At 35.8% G+C, this 20,308-nt stretch overlaps 1 protein-coding gene across 2 annotated transcripts in view; it reads right to left on the bottom strand.

The window, feature by feature from the left end:
• Positions 1-16,028: 16,028 nt before the first annotated feature.
• LOC126191061 (centrosome-associated protein CEP250-like) overlaps positions 16,029-20,308 on the bottom strand; it is a 462,550-nt gene continuing 458,270 nt past the window's right edge. For both annotated transcript variants that reach the window (XM_049931777.1, XM_049931775.1), the window contains exon 19: positions 16,029-19,183. In XM_049931777.1, the coding sequence (XP_049787734.1) occupies positions 19,130-19,183 (54 nt within the window). In that variant the 3' untranslated portion in view covers positions 16,029-19,129. The remainder of the gene's footprint in view (positions 19,184-20,308) is intronic.

Raw genomic sequence — 20,308 nt, 5'->3', positions numbered from 1 at the left:
GCATTCCTTTCTTTTTTTTCAGTACAATATTGCCTAATGCTCTGCCTGAAACTCTCAACAACCTTTGGTTCGTTCAGTTGCCCATATCCCATATCTCTAAATTCTCACCTTTTTGCAATTTCTTCAGTTCATAACCAATAATTAAAATTAGAATCACCTCTGAAAACACCTTACAGTTTAAAATTGGATTTTGAAATCTTTTCCTTACAATTCTACAATCAATCTGAAACCTTCCAGTGCCATAGGTCTCAATTCACATATGCATCCTTCATTTATGATTGTTAAGACAAATTTTAGCAATGATTAAATTATGTGCTCTGGAAATTTCTAACAGATGACTTCCTCTCAGTCCTTTCTCATGGTTCACATTCTCCTACGACTACTTTTTTCCTTCCTTGTCCTACTGACAATTTTTCGCCCATTATAATTAAATTTTAGTCTCCCTTAAAGTATCTCAATAATTTCTTCTATCTCATCATACATTCTTTCAATATCTTCATCATCTGCAGAGCTAGTGGGAATACAAAGTTGTACTACCATAGTGGGTGTTGGCTTTGTGTATCTTGGCTATGATAATGCCATTCTCTGTGCTGTTCACAATAGCTTCCTTGCATTCCTATTTTCTTATTCATTATTAGACCCACTCCTTCAATACTCTTACATGTTTCTCTATTTATTACCCTGTACTGATCTGACTTGAAATCCTGTTCTTCCTGCCATTGCATTTCACTAATTCCCACTGTAGTGTAGTAGGAACGAGGAAGGCCAGGCGCAGGTCATCGGGATAGTTTCTGATATGGTCCCAGTTTCCATAAAAAAATTCCAACGCAGACATTAGCTGTAAACAATAATCTTTATTTAGAATGTGACCGTACCTTTTCGTTTACAAAAAGTCATATAAACTCTGTTCCTAACTACAAAAGTTACAAAAGTTAAAGTCGTAATAACGATGAGCACACCTTATACCATTTGGCATAAAAACGAACTCTCTGTATGCATCCCTGAATTGTGTGATTAGTTGTTGCAAATTCGGCTTGTAGTACCACAATTCTTCTAAAACAATTACAGCAGCTGAATAATTAATCTTGTTTCCATAAAATGTTAAAGCTAAATCGTCGATTCGTTGCTGTGTTGTAGGAACGAGGAAGGCCAGGCGCAGGTCATCGGGATAGTTTCTGATATGGTCCCAGTTTCCATAAAAAAATTCCAACGCAGACATTAGCTGTAAACAATAATCTTTATTTAGAATGTGACCGTACCTTTTCGTTTACAAAAAGTCATATAAACTCTGTTCCTAACTACAAAAGTTACATATTTTACTTCACTTTGCACATCATCATTTTTAGCAGGCTCATCTCCAGCTATCTCCAATCCTAAATAAAATGGATTGACACCTTGAAACAATTTGTTCTTACATTTACATTGATTCTCCAAATCAGTCCATGACTTTACTTTAGTTATATCCGCACTCGTCTCAGGCTTCGAATAAGTAACAAATTTAAAACAATTCCTTCTACTGTACTTGCGCCACGGAACGCCTGAAGAACGTTGAGGCCTTAAACTAAACGGACCAAACTTATTACTACAAGCAAGCCTTACTTTCTCCAATGCACCTTGATCCTCAAATATTTTCTTATTCGCTCTGTCATCAAGTGTTAGTCTTTCTACTCTTACATTAATCCTATACACATATGTTACAATCTTATTAATAATTACAGAAGCATATTTATTTGCATTTTGTTACATATTCAAAGCCTGAGACGAGTGCGGATATAACTAAAGTAAAGTCATGGACTGATTTGGAGAATCAATGTAAATGTAAGAACAAATTGTTTCAAGGTGTCAATCCATTTTATTTAGGATTGGAGATAGCTGGAGATGAGCCCACTAAAAATGATGTTGTGCAAAGTGAAGTAAAATATGTAACTTTTGTAGTTAGGAACAGAGTTTATATGACTTTTTGTAAACGAAAAGGTACGGTCACATTCTAAATAAAGATTATTGTTTACAGCTAATGATCATTTAATGTCATTATCAACCTATCCATTTCCCTTCAGTTCTCCAGCCTGGTTAATGGATGTAACTTCTTTTGCTCCAACCCATAGAATGACAGTTTTGTTTTACCTGAACACATTACCCTTCTGAGTAGTCCACACCCAGAGATCCAAATGGGTGACTATTTTACCTCCAGAATGTTTTTCCCAAGAGGATGCCATCATTGTTAAGCCACACAGAAAAACTGCATGTCATTGGGAAATATAACAGCTGTAGTTTTCCCTTACTTCCAGCTGTTCACAGATCAGTCAATAATCCAGACTGTGCCCTGCAACTACTGAAAAGGCTGCTGTCCCATTTTAGGAATGACGGATTACTCACCCATCCCTCCATTGCAGTTGCACCCACCGTACAGCTACCCATATCATTGAGGTACACAAATCAAACCATCTCACTAACATCTGTGGTTCATGGGGGAAGGTGGGTAATAGTTAATCATTAATACAGAACATGTAATTACTTTATAACAGCCACTTCTCTTTTGTTAAAGTGCATGTTGACTTGTTCTGCATTCCACATTCCTGAGTATTCTGCTTCTCGGTACATTCTACAGTATGTAACAAATGATGTAATGAATTCCATATGTGAGTAATTGTGGAGGTGTTTTGTGACCATGTTTCTTGCCAAACTGTCGAAGATTCTCATGAATATGTACATCAATATGTACTTAACTCCTTTCTGCAGCAAACTATGATTGCGTAGTCCACTATGTGGATCAGTTTCCTTCTATCACAGAGTTAGTGATGATGGAAAACAATGTTTGGTGCCAAAAGTCTATTAAATTGTTTTCATTTCACTTAGTGATTTAGTAAATCATAATCTGTATAACAGTCTTAACAAATTTTTATTCCAATAGGCAACTATCATTCATGAAGTACATGACATTACAACAGGTGCATTCCACATGGTCTGTAAGTATTTAGTACTTTTGACCACCTTTACAGAGAGATAGTGTGTGCGTGTGTGTGTGTGTGTGTGTGTGTGTGTGTGTGTGAGAGAGAGAGAGAGAGAGAGAGAGAGAGAGAGAGAGAGAGAGAGAGAGAGTATGATATATATTTATTAAAAAAACGAGGGTAAATTTTGCTATAAGTAACCTTCATCATTTTCATTGACATACCATGTAATACCTATATATCAAAGCACAAGCCTTACCTAGTTTGTAACTATCCACTTTTGTGTTATTTGTTCACTTTATGTTCAGTTCTGTTTCCTGCATCAAAATACAGAGATGTAGTAAGCCTTTGGGTAATAAGTGCCTTGTCTTAGGTTTTGCTGACTTTTGTGAGCAGACAGTGTGATGGCCCAGTGGCAGCCTTACTGCACTTATTTTAAATGTTTTCCTTTACACCCTAGTGGTTTGTCCGAGTATTCTTATGTTTCCCTCTTCAGGTTTTCCTGATGGATATATTCACTATATGGCTCTCATGTCTGCTGCCACATCATGTTTTGTGTATCCCACAATGGCTCTTCAAGGCAACTGCTCAGAATCATCAAGAGGTGGCCATTTGTTACTGGTGTCAAGCAGCAACTCTCAATGTCCACATTGTGACAGTACTGATGGAGTCTGCATTTGAAAGTAGTGCATTTGCTATTGAGTTGCTTGCTTGCCACTGATGATATCAGGTTCCTTGCTTGCTGCTGATGATATTGAACAGTTACCTTGAGGAAATATTATGGAATGTACAAAATGTGATGCAATGGCACACCTGAGAGACATGCAGTTTTAGGTTTGTTTACACAATATTATGAGACGTTGCTCCTCGCCACATAGCAGAGATGCTGAGTTGTGGATAGGCACCACAAAAAGACTTTCTCAATTAAAGCTTTTGGCCACTGGCCTTCGTCAGTAACAGACACACAAACGCACACTCACACATTCATGCAAATGCAACTCACACACTTGACTGCAGTCTCAGGCAACTGGAACCACACTGCCCACACACTGGCAATGTGGTTTCAGTTGCCTGAGACTGCATTGTGTGTGTGTGTGTGTGTGTGTGTGTGTGTGTGTGTGTGTGTGTGTGTGTGTGTGTGCGAGAGAGAGAGAGAGAGAGAGAGAGAGAGAGAGAGAGAGTATTGTTGGTGAAGTGAAAGTCTTTTTGTTGTACCCATCTGCAACTCAGCATCTCCACTATATGGTGAGTAGCAACTTTCTGTCTCATAATAGTGTTACATTCCATCCTGGCTTTTCCATTGTTTGTTTGTTTACACAAAATACATAAGCAGTCATTATCTCTGGAGCTCAGTTTTAAACTGATAGTTGATAGTGGTTCCAAACACAGATCAAAACAGATTTAACTTTATTCACTGACAGGTTTCCTCTGTAGTGTATCATGACTGTAACACAAGATTAGGATATTTCATCCAACATTCAGTACCTGGTCACAGTATGTTTATTGTTCCTACTATGTCCAAAGCGCTTAGGAGTTATTCTCAGTTTTGAAATACTTCAATTCAGCTTTTTCACTGTATTCCTCCTTTAGTATTCTTTCCAGCAATAAACAATATGAGACAGCTATTACTTTTGTGACAGCAGTGACGGATGAAATTTAAGGGAAAAATAATTGTGAATACAAATTTATGACATCTGTCTTCTGCTGTCTTTGAACATTTGCTGTATGCTTCAGTGAAAAACCTCTTTCATTTTCAGTCACACTTTAACATACAGATGGTGCAAAAGTAGGTTTTTTGCTTATGCGGACAGCAAACATCCTATCACAGAAGGAAAGTAAATATTTAAAATTCATATTCACAATTATTTTAATGTTAAACTTCATCCAAGTTGTCATTCTCACAAAATTAACAACTGTCTCAATCTTGTGAATTCTTATGTGAAAAACTGAAGCAAACAGAAGCTGAACACCTGAGGTGAAATAATTGGAAATCGACTTTAACTACTAAATATGTCAGTTACAGAATGAATAATAAACATATCAACTGGAAACAATTTGTTGCTAAATAGTGTAATAGAACACAGCTGTCATGCAGTGGTAGAAATCATGTGAGAAATAAAAAGATGTTTTGTGATGTGAATGGTTCCAGCATTTCCAATGTAGAGGCAATTTTGGATATGATTTTGTTTGCTAATGAGTTACATCTTAATTTATCTGACTGTGTTAATTTACATAACATGCATGTAGGAATACAGTAACCAATATGTTATTCACAAATAATATTTTCATGATTGAAAGGTTGATACCTCCTGAAATGTACAGTAGGCATGCATTTTGACCTATATTATTGAAGGAAAATGGTGAGTGAGCATGTATAGTTTCTAATCTGTGGGTTAGAACACACAACGCAGAGGGTTATTTGTAACAAGATGCTCCATCTAAATAAGAGTCAAGTGTCTTATTTGTTGTGTCACCATTTCCCTCTCTCTCTCTCTCTCTCTCTCTCTCTCTCTCTCTCTCTCTCTCTCTCTCTCTCTGCAAGCTATGTAATTTTCATGTTGTATCCTCAATATAAGATCTGCCCCCCCAGGCCTTTTCTACCTAGTATACTGACAGGGTGTGTAAAGCATATTAATTCTCTTAAAGTGGAGCATCTGAAGCCAATTGCTAAAGAGATATTGCTGTGATACTTGTGCAATTGATGATACTTTTATCATAAAGAAAGTGTACTTGTCCATATTGTGCTCTGGTATCTCATTTTTTGCATTGTTACATGTACTGTTAGGGACACTGGTGTGGCCCCAGTGATGGATAGGGGAATGCCTGGCAGATACGCAGGGTAGGTGGGAAATAAAATATCATCTGCAGACCAAAATGACAACCAAAATCTATGCTGCCTCTGACATGGAGCAAGCGGCAGTATGGTCAGCATCTCTTCACCAAGAGCTGCGGCTGTGACAATCCCTGGTTCTAACAAGCCTAGTGGGCAACTACTGGACACCATTGCTTACAAGCAACTGTGGCTCATGGAAGTAATAATAGCAACACCCCAGGTGGTAATCAATTCATCCTCCAAGAGACAGCAGCAAGGCATTCAGATTATGGGGGATCCAGGCTTCTGTGAATACAGAGAAAATCAGAGTCCTCTGGCAACCTCCCACTCAAGACAACAACATACTTAGGGAATCTTAACATTAACACTCTCATACAGCCTGTAAAGCTGCACAACCTAGTGACAGACCTCGATAGACAGAACATTCTAATCCTTGTGCTCCAGGAGACTCGCATCACAGATGAAGACACCAAGGACTACAGCAAATACAGCATCTTCAAAAGCAAAACTAACAGGTGCATTGCTCAACTACTAGCGATGGCCTTCATGGTTCACAAGAGCATAGCCAAATCCATAAAAGAAGCTACACAAGTACGCAACTGACTGATGACTATGTGGGTTCAGTGCACTATCGACAAGTACACACTTTTCAACACACACGCCCCCAATAACCAGAGTAACAAGAAAGACCCATAGGCCACCAAAAAATTCAGGTCGACCCCCAAGAAAGTGATGTCCAAAGTCCCCAGAGATGATGTCAAACTCCTCCTGGGTGACTTTATTGCACAGATCGACAGAGAAAAATAACACAGGAAAGCAGACAGAAATTATCCAGTGCATAAATTTACTAAAGAATGCCACATGACTCATAGAACTCTGCCAACAGAGCAACCTCAAGCTCATGTTGACATCCCTCAAAAAAGGCCGCAAAAAAAAACCCTGGCGCTGAATTCCACATTGACCATGTGCCAATCTCATACCCAGTACAAAAAGAGATCCACAATATGCAGGTGTGCAAGGGGGCCAACATCAACTCGAATTATTACCTCACATGTGTCAAAGTCAGATTCACCCCAAAGAGAAGTTTCAATAAGAAAACCCCTTTACCAAAATTTGACACAAAGAAGATCACAGAAACTGGAGTGAAAGAAGCTTGGGAAAAATAACATGTAAATTTCCACCGAAAAATTGCAGAAAAAGCACAAGCCCTCATTTCTCTGAAGAAGAACATCAAACAGCCTTGGTGGGACACCAATTGTGAGAATGCACTCATCACTAGGAAATTTGCATACTAGAAATATAATAGAAAAAGATCCTCCGAAAATTTACAGGCTTTCAACAAAACATGAAAAACAACCACAAAAATTATCAGACAAGCCAAGAGAAAATTCATGAAGAAAAGTTGGGCTCCATAGAAGACAACTTCTGTAACTGCAACACAAGGGATTCCTACAGGATGCTTGCAGGGCAAATCTGAGGATACACACCACTGGACCTCTGCTTCAGGAAAAGTGATGGAAAATTGGCACTGACAAATAAGCATAACTGGAAGGTGCTGGCACAGTATTTCTCAGAACTTCTGGATTGCCCAGAACCCACAGAGATATTCCCAGAGGAAGAACCGACAGAGAAGCACACAGACTCACTACCCCCAACACAAGTGGTGGTCCACAGACGCATCCTCAAACTCAAAAACAACAGAACATCTGGTGAAGAAAGTATAGTGGTCGAACTACGGAAAAACTTCAGACCAAATTCACTTAGAGAACTCACACAGATTATCACAGACACGAGGACATCACAAAAGCTGCCAGATGACTGGAAATGTGCACTGATTCATCCATTACATAACAAAGGCGACCGCACATACGTAAACAATTACAGGGGCGATTCCCTACTACAAGTCACATACAAGATCCTTTCAGCATGCCCTCTCAAGAAGACACAGTACCAGCTGGAACACAAGATTGGGGAGTACCAGACGGGCTCCTGTGCAGAGCAAATCTTCAATCTGAAGACTACACTGAAAATCAGAGCCCTCAGAAATATAACACTCGTTTCCACTTTCGTTGACTTTAAGAAAGCGTATGACTCCATTGACTGCCAGTCATTATTCAACATCCTATACGAACAAGGTTTGGACAACAAGACACTGTGAATGATCAAACAGACACTGACAAACATGACATCAAAAGTGAAATTTATGGGGGGAACTCTCTGAACCCTTTGAGATCAGGACAGGCATGCATCAAGGAAAACAGACAGAAATTATCCAGTGCATAAATTTACTAAAGAATGCCACATGACTCATAGAACTCTGCCAACAGAGCAACATCAAGCTCATGTTGACATCCCTCAAAAAAGGCCGCAGAAAGAAAAAAAAAAAAACCTGGCGCTGAGTTCCACATTGACCATGTGGCAATCTCACACCCAGTACAAAAAGAGTCCACAATATGCAGGTGTGCAAGGGGGCCAACATCAACTCGAATTATTACCTCACATGTGTCAAAGTCAGATGCACCCCAAAGAGAAGTTTCAATAAGGAAACCCCTTTACCAAAATTTGACACAAAGAAGATCGCAGAATCTGGAGTGAAAGAAGCATGGTCTCTCACCACTCCTCTTCAACCTAGTGTTGGACAAAGCCATTAAGGAATGGGTGAATGAGCTGAAATTACAAGGATACTTGAAACCAGAGTGACCAGAACGACCCAAGGATGAACTGGAAGTTGGCTGTTAAGCCTTTGCAAATGACCTGGCACTACTTGCAGACGACGAAACCACAGCAATCAGACAGGTAGAAGTACTGAAAGAGTCCACAGAAAAAGTAGGGTTACAGGTCTACTTCCAAAAAACAGTTCTTCTGCATGAAATTCAACGTACTGAATTTAAACACAAAATATGGCAAAATCAACAGAGTAACACATTTTAAATACCTAGGTGAAGTACTTGAACTGACAGGATCACACAGATCACTAGGTTACTGAAGATGAAGAGAGTGTTATACAAAACACAGGGTATCACATCAAAAAACGTCTGTCCACCTCCATCAAAATTAGTCACTACAATACTTTAATCAAGCCTGAGGTGCCATACACCTGCGAGACACTGACGCTACACACCAAGGGCGACCTAGAGAAGATCCTCATGGAGGAAAGAAAAATTATCAGGAAAATTGTTAGACCAAAAATCACAGGTGAAGGATAGAGGCTTCACTCCAGAGACACCACAGAGAAGTTGTCCAACCTCGCAGCAGACATCAGAAAAAAATATACTAAAATTTTACGGCCACATCAGCAGACACCCACAGACCACACTCACCAAGAGAATACTCAGATACATGCAGAGGCTCAAAACCACTACACCTTGTATAGCACAAGACAAAATTGATCAGGAAAAAGCACAGGTAGAGTCAGCAGACATCACAGACAAAAGCATCTACAGACACAAAATACACAAGTGGGAATAATATCAGAGGAGACAGCACACAAAGACCAAAGTGGACCAAAGAAAGGAAGAGAATGAAAGACTACTGGAAGAACAGGTAGAGCAAGTAGTCATAAATGCTTTGTGTTGTCTGATAACTACACACTTAAAGCTGTCATGCTTTCTCATTTCTGTGTAATCTGTATCTAGTGTAGCAGTATATTTACTCAAGGTGACACTTTATTTCCTAGTTGTAGTGTTGCAATTTTATAATTAATGTTCTACTACATTTATTTGTACTTGTACTATGTCTTCTGAGCTGAGTATTATAACGTGACTTGCAACATATTTTGAAGTGCTTGTTGTACTGTAAGGTTATAGTTACATTTTTTCACTCTTTTCACACATTATCTCAGACATCAGTTAGGTAAGGGACTTAAATAAAGAAAAGGTGAGATTAGAATTTCTCATTTTCCTTTCTTTGGAACACATTTTTACATTAGGTAACAATTTATACAGCTCCATAAGGATAAGAGTATATGGTCCTGGTCTATACCTTTGTTGGTAAACTCTTTCTAGCACAGAACATCACTCTCAAGCCAAACTATAATTTGATCCTTTTTCAACAGATATAAGAATATAGTAAGATAAATTATCACATAATTAGTTACTTTGCATTAATAACAAGATATTATTAGCAAATTCTTCAAATCACTTCACAGCAATAAATTACACCTAACTGCTTAACTGGTCTTAAACATCACTTTCCTTGTTTTCTCCATAAACAAGGAACAGAGAGATATGTAACAGTTTTAACAAAATTATACGTGACAGGAACACTTGTGTAAAAGTGACTAATGTTACACCATGTAAGTAAGGAAATAAATTGTCCAAATAAATAAAACTTCACCAATTTAGCATTAATCACAAGTTCAAACTGTTTTAAGGAAACTCTGAAACATGCAAAAATAGGAGAGGGGAAATTCATTTTCTTCATGATAAGAACTTTAACAAAATTATAGCTGCAGGTGCAGTGCACTGCTTACACTAAAAAATATTCTTAGATGAGAAAAAAAAAAACAGTGACAGCAATACATTACACATTAAATTTTAGTTCAAAATTAAATATATTCCCAGGTGAGGAGAAGAAACAGTGACAGCAATACTTTTTCCTTTGTGCACACTATAGTTTTTAGTGTAATGATAGTACAGCAAGCATGCTTTGTAGACAAGTTGTACACAACCATTCACGGACATAATAATCCAAATTAAATTATTATTTCAGTACCAGATACAATTTCAGTTACAAATGTTAACTTTCAGATAAGTTAAATGTATGTTTCTGACATTCAGTTACAAGCGTTATTATAATCATTTTAGCAATGGCCTTGCAGCTGACATCAGTGGAAATGCAACCATGGGAGTATAAAAAGAAAATGTTTTGTGAAGTGGCATACCAAAGATTAGTTTAGTATTCCATCTTCAAAAGGAATTCATGTCTGTTACAAAAATTCTAAAAGTGAAGTGTTTGGAATTTTTTCAATAATATTTTCTTTTACTGAAAAAAATTGTTAGAATCCACCAGAAATAAGATTTGTGGGGGCTTGCAGTTTCTGAATCAGCTGATATTCTTGGTTGTCAAAATAAACATACCTTACCACAACTATTAAAGTGTCTTCATACACAAATAATCATTCAAGAGTAATTTGAAATAAGAAAGATATCATGCTATAAAGTGCTGTATACACTACCTATCACTGTGATCAGTTAAACAATGCAATTTCTAGAAAAGGCCTTTTGTCTGCTAAAGTTCATGTAGGTGGTCTGTGCTATGAAGTAACTTTAATATGTGCTAAGGGACAATCCAAATATGTGGAACATGAAACTTGGTCTAAAACTGAAAAATAAAAAACAATTATGAATATTATAGATGGAACACAGTCCAGTAAACTGCTGCAACAGAATTGCAATACAATATCTTCCTGGTATCATTTACAAGGATACTGTCAGAGAGCAACAAACAAACAGTGAAACACAGCAAGTATAACCAAATTTCTTTACACGTGTCAATTCCTATGGCACCATAAAACTTATTATTTTAAACATACTTACTTAAAAATTCTACATAAGTGCTCTTATGGACAGTGACACAAGCAAAATTCACACATAAACAAGTTCGGTTATAACTTGAATTAAGAAGACAAGGTAATATGAAATCAGACAAGCAACAAATGGCAAAGAAGCTGCCACTGAAATAACTTTCCTGATATTCGTTAAGAGTAATCAACATGAACATGTAATAAGAATAGAGAACATAATATGGAGTTAAAAACAATTATACAAAGAACTTATAGGAAAACACCAATGAAACACGAAAAAAAAAAAAAAAAAAAACAGAAAATATTAGTTGGAAATGGTTGAAAGAATTTCAACGAAATCTATCATGTACTTTCAAGAAGAGTGGATGGGAATTTTTGTACATCAGCTTAGTGTGATTCTTGAAAGAAGCATATGCAAGACAAATTGTGTATCTGTATGTGACACTTTTCTAATTAGCAAAAGGCACCTTTTGGGAGCAGTGATTCCCTGATCATGTTTCACAACCAAAGCAGACTGCAGTGGGTGCCACCAGACTCAGCCCTAACCTTTCACTCAGTATTATTCTTATACTGCCTGCCAACAGATGCTATTCTTACATATCTCAACTTCTAGAGTGCCATGTATAAGTGATAGCTGGCTGAGCTCTACATTTAAATCCTATAAACACTGGAGGCAGACATCTTTTTAACAATGCAAGTCCTCATACACAAAATGTTGGAAACATCATACGGTGTGTATCATCACATTGCCAGAGATATTTTCCAACATGTAATGCTGTAGTCACATAGGATGTTCCCCAGTTTGGAATAATTAAGGTACACCAAGTTTTACGGAGGTTACAACAGGCTTACTGAACAAAGGATATTGGAAAAACTGAATATAAAGGACTGCAAAATTCTTGTTCTTATTTATTTTAAATTTGTGACTCACAGTCATCATATCATTAGTGTAGTAGGCCTACTTCCATACTTCATCAGTGCAGTACTGTCTGAGAATCCAAAAGCTATGAACAATATGGTTCCTGTAACTGATACCAGCAAAAGGATAATGCTTTTAGAAAGAATTCAGCAGTAAATAGGACTGGAATGCTTTCATATTGCGCTGTTTCATGCTTTGCAAATGTAATAAATATTGCTGAGACTTTCAGACATGGTGTCAAATAAAATACTCAGTAATATTTCAATAATGAACATGCTTGTCATTTTCAGGCAGTTTTGTCAGCTGATGAAGGCCTTGCACAGTGCTCTTCTTCTGACAGTCAACATCCTTCACTGAAATAACAGAGTTTTTAATAACATCTCATCTGAGTCAACACCCAATGCAGCAACAAAGGCAATTTCCACTTAACAGGCCTTGACCTTTGCTTTTGTGGTGCCCAGACCCCCTCTCAGATGAAAAGTCTAACTTTTTAACAAAGTATGATGCCTCCATAAGAAGAGTCATACTCATTCCTTCTGGTTGTAGCAGTTTTGGCAGAAGTGAAAAAATTCATTATATATAAGTGACCACAAGGTATTCAGTTCAGAAGGAGACACAGAGTTGAGTTGCAGATGCACTGAACACAACCAAGCACTTATGGACAAGAATGAATGCTTTATTCGTGGGAACTTCAAATTCTCTTTTGGTAAGTTTGTACGGAACTCAAATCTCTTACTGTTACAAACTGTAAAGAGCAAGTAACTCAGCAAAACATTTTAGTGAATTATCTGTACCAACACAAAAAGTAGGTGCTTAAGTACTGAGAGAAGAGATACCTTTGGCATTTAAAGACTAAATGATCATATACCAATTAAGAACACCCCCAAACTGCTGTGTAGAAGTCACTACCAAGAGGAGTGCAAAGTGCCATTTTATTTCTTTTTCCATTGATGCACTTTGTTTCTGAAAGGCATTGGCTGAGTTAGCTGAGGTTCATCAAATAATTTTATATGTTTACCCTGCCACTTTTTTTTTATCTTTAGACAAGGGCAGAACATGATAAAACCATACAGTTCAAGGAAAGCAATATAATACCTATGGAAGCAAGCTACTGGCTGATGTTCATGAACTAAAATATCTGAGCAACAGGGTTAAGTAGAAAAAAGTATTAAATAATAAGAACATTGAAGTTGCATGCTGTCAAACAAGGAGAAAATACTTGTCCAGATTGGAGGACCAATTCTTAAATGATGTATTCTGTGGAAGCAGTTTGAACTACAATATGACATCTATCCTGCAAATTTGTACATGATCTTCAGTATCTGTTCATTTACAGTTGGACTCTTACTGAAAAGATATTTTATATCCAAACTGCACAGAGATACAAACACAGAGATTAGTTTCCTCACTTATCACTCTTGAAGTGCTGATCCACATAAAAATTTGTCCAGTGCAATAGAAATCTCCAAAATGAATTACTATGTCAGACTGGTTCTCATAATTGTAATGTTTTATTACTCGTTTCAACTTGCTCTGCACGATAGGGACTCCAAAGTAAAAAACAGGTAAATAACAAAAACATCCATAACATTTTGTGTATTGGTGATAGTTGTCATTTTAGACCCACTGGAAGTCTCCCAGCACCATTTTCATTTTTGAGGAACACAGTGAGAAGATGCATGAATAATTTTGAATTGAGTAAGAAGCACATTGTACTGCATATTAGCAGGCATTAACATGCTGAATCCTAAGATGTAATCTGGAATTAGTTGACAATGTGCATTTACGGAAGAGAATTTTTTCACTGTAACTCATGCCACAGCCTGTTAGTGTTCATCCAGATACTAAAGAAATATATTTAAATCCAGCAATGTGCTTGAAAACTAGTGGAAAAACTCTTCAGTTTATAATACTACTTTTCAGAAAAAGCTTCAGTCACACAGATTTTGAATGCAAATAGTGGAGATACACAGAAATGATAACTGAAGTACTAATACAAACAAAAAGGATTCAGTTTAAATAAAAGTCTTCATAAAGAATTATCATGTCACTCTCGTTTTTGTAATTGTAGTATTTTATTACTGATTTCAACTTACTGTGCATTATATGGGCTCCAAATACACAAACTGATTCACATGTTTTACTTACATTCTGTGATGTACTACAATTTCAGTCGCTTGTTCATAAGAACTTTGAGGGAGACAGAAACAATAAATTCTATCTTAGGATGCTAATACAGTAACTTAGTTGTTATTTAAAACTTCGGGGGAATGTTAAGGTGAAATGTATTTACAACCATAGGTTACAATGGGAATCAAATTTGTACAAAGTGTGACAAAGCTTGCTTAGGTAATACTCCCTGACCTAGATGAACACACAGGAAACTATAGAGTAAACAAGATTCAGAAGCCTGCTATGTAAAAAGAATCTGATGCCATTTATTAGATACTTCAGTAAACCTACTGACAATCAGTGCAATTTTAGGTTACTGAACCCATTTGATAAAGCTGTTGCGGGTGACAGCTTTCACTCATGACTGCCATTGTAGGATTCTGTAATAGTTTAAGAAATGCCAATGAGTGAGTAAAAGAATTATGGAATTGGAATAAATACTCAGCCTAAATATTTGTCTTCTGGAAGTGATTAAGCTTCATGAGTTATTTTTAAGTTATACAACTACTGGCTGTTTAACGCAAATAAATTTTACAGTATTCATTGTTTATTGGAATAGTGTCAACACATGTGCATGGATACATCACTATCATGTAGCATGCTCATAAAACAATCTTGAAAAAAATAGTAACAAAAATTTCAGAAAGGTCTCTGACATATTCTGAGCTCTGGAAAAGTTTTAAGCATTGTTTACACTGATAAACAGTTGCTAAGAATCCTCTTGATATTAAACTCTTTTTTTTAGTATAAGAATGTCCCTCTTCTTTTTAAATCAATTGCTTATCAAATGCATGGCTGGCAGAAAATTCTGATGATAACACGTAAAACAGCCTGCTATGCTGTTGTCATATTTTTAACCAGTAATGTAAATGTATCTTCAAATGGTAAACAGTTCCATTTACCATCTGCAAGAGTAAGGTAAAAGTTTCTCCTTTATTTTTACGAAACAAAGTCCTTGACTAATATTATGTCAATGTAAATTTGTTTTTAATTTCATGATATCTTGTTTCTAAAGGCTTTGAATGCTCTGAAATATGCTGCAATATCTATTATGTATGTTATGATTTCCGTACCTTTACTGAATAACTTTCTTTATTCTCACTATTCCAAAAATAAAAGTAAGAGAACTTAAATTACACACCATACCTACAAAATGAGAGCAGGAGACCTTGAAATAGATGAAGTATTCAGATTTTTGACCATTTGTAGTTAATTTTCTCACACAATGGATGTAGTGCTGTACAACCATCTAGCAACTGCTTGCTGTGCTAGAGACAGAAACTATTAAATCACTTGAAGTTATTCATTTAAAGAGATAAACAATGTTCACATCTGTTGGAAATTATGTACATGGATCTTTCTAATCATAGCATAACTAAAAAAACAGTCCTTTTTTAAAAGCTGGCCTGCTGTTTTAGGTATGCTGTATGTTACACCTACCATTTTCTTAGAATGCTGAGATGTTAGAAGAGTGTGCACAGAGAGTTGAAATGTTTAATTTCAACTCTGTCACCTGTCACTGTTTATGATAACCAACAATGATTTTAAATTTGTACTATGGTTTACTTGAAAGAAAACTTATAGAAGATTTAGACAATGGACAGGATGAAATGCATCAAAAAAGAAATCATAGAAGCTACTGAACAACTTTACATCTGATGTTCCTTTTACACACCATTTACATTATTATTCTTATTGATATTTGGTGTTGTGAGCTTTTAACAGCCACAGAAATTAATTTAAACTCTACATACACATACATTTTACATTTTCCACATTAAAGCGTCAATTTGTATTTACACAACTGAAAATGACATTCAACCATGGACTTCATTTGTAAACCCACTCGGATTTGTGCTTTACAACTTTAAAATATTGTAAGATTACATGGAAGATGAAATCATTTGTAGAAAACTATTTCCTGAAATGAGTTTGTTGCATATTAATTCTTTACAAAAAAATATTATACTGTTATAATATTGAAAATCAAATACAATTAGCCATTAGGCTCTAGATACTACTACACATGGAATAGTGCAGTCTTTGGAACATTAAAAAATTGCAACTTATTCCTCAGATATTATCATCAGTTTACTGAAACAGTAATTAAAATTTTGTAACAATATTTCCTTAAAAGGCTGGCGACAGAGAAACAGTTTTCTTAAAATGAAACAGAATGTAACAAATGGAAGATATGATTAAAAACAGCAATGAAGCTGTTAAATTTTTGAAATCAAATCTAAAGAATCTCATTCATTACAGTATCACATATTTACCTGTTTAAGCAATTGTCCTTGAACACACATTTCATATACAACACAAGGTCATATGGAATTAAAAGATATTTTCACACAAACCATTTCCTGAATATACACTCCACAACCTTGGCAGCTCCATCATCCTACAACATTAATACTGGTACAACCATCAAATAAGTAGTGTAGTACATATGAATATAGTTATATTTATATAATGGCACAGGTAATGGCAGTATAGCTTTGACAATCTTGCCACTCCAACTCCTACTGATTTCCAAACAAGCCAACAACAATTCTTTTGCATCGAGCATATATGAATATGTTACAAATGGATGGTCAGCTATAGAGATACAAATTAATGTTTATCTAGGGACCAAAGCTTAATTTTGACTGTTTTGTGATGTATTCTTTAGTTACATGTCAGGATAGCCTGTACGAACAAGTAGTATTCTGCATGGCTGTGACATTAAAGTGTTTCTTCTATAGATTAAAATGAATTTTACCATCTATGAATATTTAATACCACTGAATGTCAAGACTCCCAAAATTTAAGCTTTTCACATATTTTAAAAGATATTCCCTTGTTTTTATCAGAGTTTTTAAATTTATATAAATACATGTTCAAACCTCTTAGTTATCTTTTACATGACCTTGAAACTCACATGGCTACATGGAAGGTTAGAGAAGTACATACTTCAAATGTTCAAAAAGCACTATACAGGAAGAGAATAGGTTGCAATGAAATAAATTTTTGCATTTTGGAGTTCAGTACTGATAGAGTTGCTTAAACTCTGGGAATCCACCCAGACGGATGTATTTAATTCTCTAAAGAAATAATCCATACTTTACTTGCCAAAAGCATATTCCTCTAAATGTTATAGGCAGCTTTTGATTAGTTTCAGCAAGTACTGGAATATCTTGTTAACAACATTTCCGTACATTTCTCTGCTGATCAAAGCACGAACACAGTTCATTCTTTCCTTGACCACTAACATTTTTATACCTTATGCACCTTCACTTACAAGAAATAGTGCCACATTACATACAACAGATTTTCTTTAAAGTCAGTCAACGTCATATAGTAATATGTACAAAGAATGACTTTTATTCAATCCATAAATGACTGCAGTGTTCCCATAGTGACATTTGTTGTGTAGTGACGCTAACGAAATTTCTTTATTTCACAAATACTTTGGTGTTTATAAATAATATTGGCATCGGCCTTATCATATGGGAAAATGCAATCAAATATGGCCAGTATTTATTCTACAACAGTAATCATGCCACTGCATATTCAATTTTTATACAGTCAACTATTATCAACAAAAAATATTTTTGAACACTTTTTGTTCTGTTGGAAAAATTATATCTATTATCTGTCACTATACATTTAATCAATGTGGCTACAGCACACAATATGTTGGAAATATTTAGTAATAAAATTGTGCAATTTGACATTCCTTCTAAAATTAATTTCACTCAGATATTAAAAAAACTGAGAGAGCAATGACTTAATTCACAAAATCTCATGCACTAGAAAATTTCCTGTTTTATTTCATTGAATGATATCTAACATTGTGTAACAGTTCTACTGAAATACAGAACTACTATGAAATCTACATAAATGTTGAAAATCAAAACAGATCACACACATTGTTATTTTGAAAAAGAAATGAAAATAGTCTACCCGAGCAAAGAAGGCATTTTGAAGTGAAAGTCATTAAAAAAAACACATTAATATGACTTTCTCTTGTGTTTTTATTCTTCCAAATCACTACCCAGCTTGTGCTTTCTTAAAGCACTCTCCACCATAGGAAGACATGGTTCAGTGAGTTGCTTTATTTATTGTCAACACCTCCCCACATTTCACATTTCCTTTCCTTTTTCACAGTACAGTAACAAGGCTAAAAAATATTGTAGACACTGCTTTCTGCATTTAAGTGGCATGCATGTATTATTGCTATAATAAGCAGGAGATGTCAGAAACTCATTTTTTCTTCACACGTCATTTTCTCACTCACAGCACAAATAGTCGTTTTGCAAAGTAGTTAGTTGTCATTTCACACACACTTCACTCACATGTTTGTATCAAAATGTTACGGCACCAGTTAACTAAATACGCGGTTGTAAAATACACACATACCATGTGCTAGCAATGTCTTTAGAGTGAATATCACCATTTCAACAACTGTGATGCACTTAATTCAACCTGTCAGCTGAAGGCTAGACTCCCATAGTTTGTGGGCCATTAATGGCAGTGCATTTATAGACAGGGAGGAACTTATTGTGCAAAATAAGTGCAGCACATTTTATTACGAAATCTTCATGTTCATATCTTGATTTGGACACAAAATTGTTTCAGAAGATATGCACAGACATCCTGCATATGGAAATTTTCAGGTATAAGGGACGCACAGCACCTTTTTGAAACTACTTCTTCTTTGCTTGTGAAGAACGATGATAACCAAAAACATTTCACATACCTAAGGTAGAATCTGGGCTCAAGGGTTCCAAACTGTCTTGATCAATCTATAAAAGGAGAAAAAAATTGTATAATATAACAATGACATGTTTTTCTGGCTGTAAATTTAATGTAAACATAATCATTACAAATTGGAAATTAAAGTTTCTCAGTATTGCAAGGTATATCTATCCAAATAATATCTCTAAGCTTTCAGTGTGGAAATGGAAAACCTTGGCTGAAATGTAAACAATGGCAAGAGAAGCAAGAGAAAAGACAGCCACTGCATTTTTAAGAGAGAGGAGAGAGTTTAGATTAGATTAGTTTTACTTTCATTCCATTTGATCCATAGAGAGGAGGTCCTCCAGGATGTAGAACATGTCAGAAAAACAATAATGCATGACAAATATTTACAACTAAAAAAAATAAGTTAATGTACCTTCCACAGGCCTGAAGTGAATATAAAATTAAAACTTTTTTTTTAATTTATAAGGTAATAAACATACAATGGAACTACTACAATACTTACTTACAATGAACACATTACGGCACTGAAATGGTACAAAATGGTACAGAAGTTAGATCGTACTTTACACACACACACACACACACACACACATACAAACAAATTCAGGTGATTCTAGTGAGAAATTCACTAATGGAGTAGGAGTTGGCCACCAATAAATCATTTAGGCTTCTCTTAAACTGAATTTCATTGGTTTTTAAGCTTTTTATGACTGCTGGCAAGTTACTGATAATGTGTATTCCTGAATAATGCACACGTTTTTGTGCAAGAGTACACATTATTCAGGAACACACATTTTCAATAACTTGTGTAATTCTTTGTATGTGTTCTACAGTGCACTCTGAACAACACAACTTTGACAGCAAAGTTACAATATACATTTGTCTACCCATAGACATTTGAACTTTCAAAAGCTTGCATTGCCATCTTCATCATAAGCAGCAATAAACTACTGATGTAGAGGATTGTAATGTAATTTCCATTTCAGGGAAACTGCAAACTTCTTTGAGATAGTTTCAAAGTATGTCTGTGACAAAAGGTGAGTCAAGATGGCACTGTCACGAGAATAGTGCTGTCAAGAGCATGGATGACTGACACAATCATTGATGCTGTTCCCTACCATGGGACAGCACTTTACTGAAGACACCTTCACTGCCATGCAGGGCAG

This window comes from Schistocerca cancellata, chromosome 6 (genome assembly GCF_023864275.1).
Source record: "Schistocerca cancellata isolate TAMUIC-IGC-003103 chromosome 6, iqSchCanc2.1, whole genome shotgun sequence".
Taxonomy (NCBI): Eukaryota; Metazoa; Arthropoda; class Insecta; order Orthoptera; family Acrididae; genus Schistocerca; species Schistocerca cancellata.
Note: the sequence above shows the minus strand (reverse complement) of the source record. Positions and strands in the feature narration are given on the sequence as shown.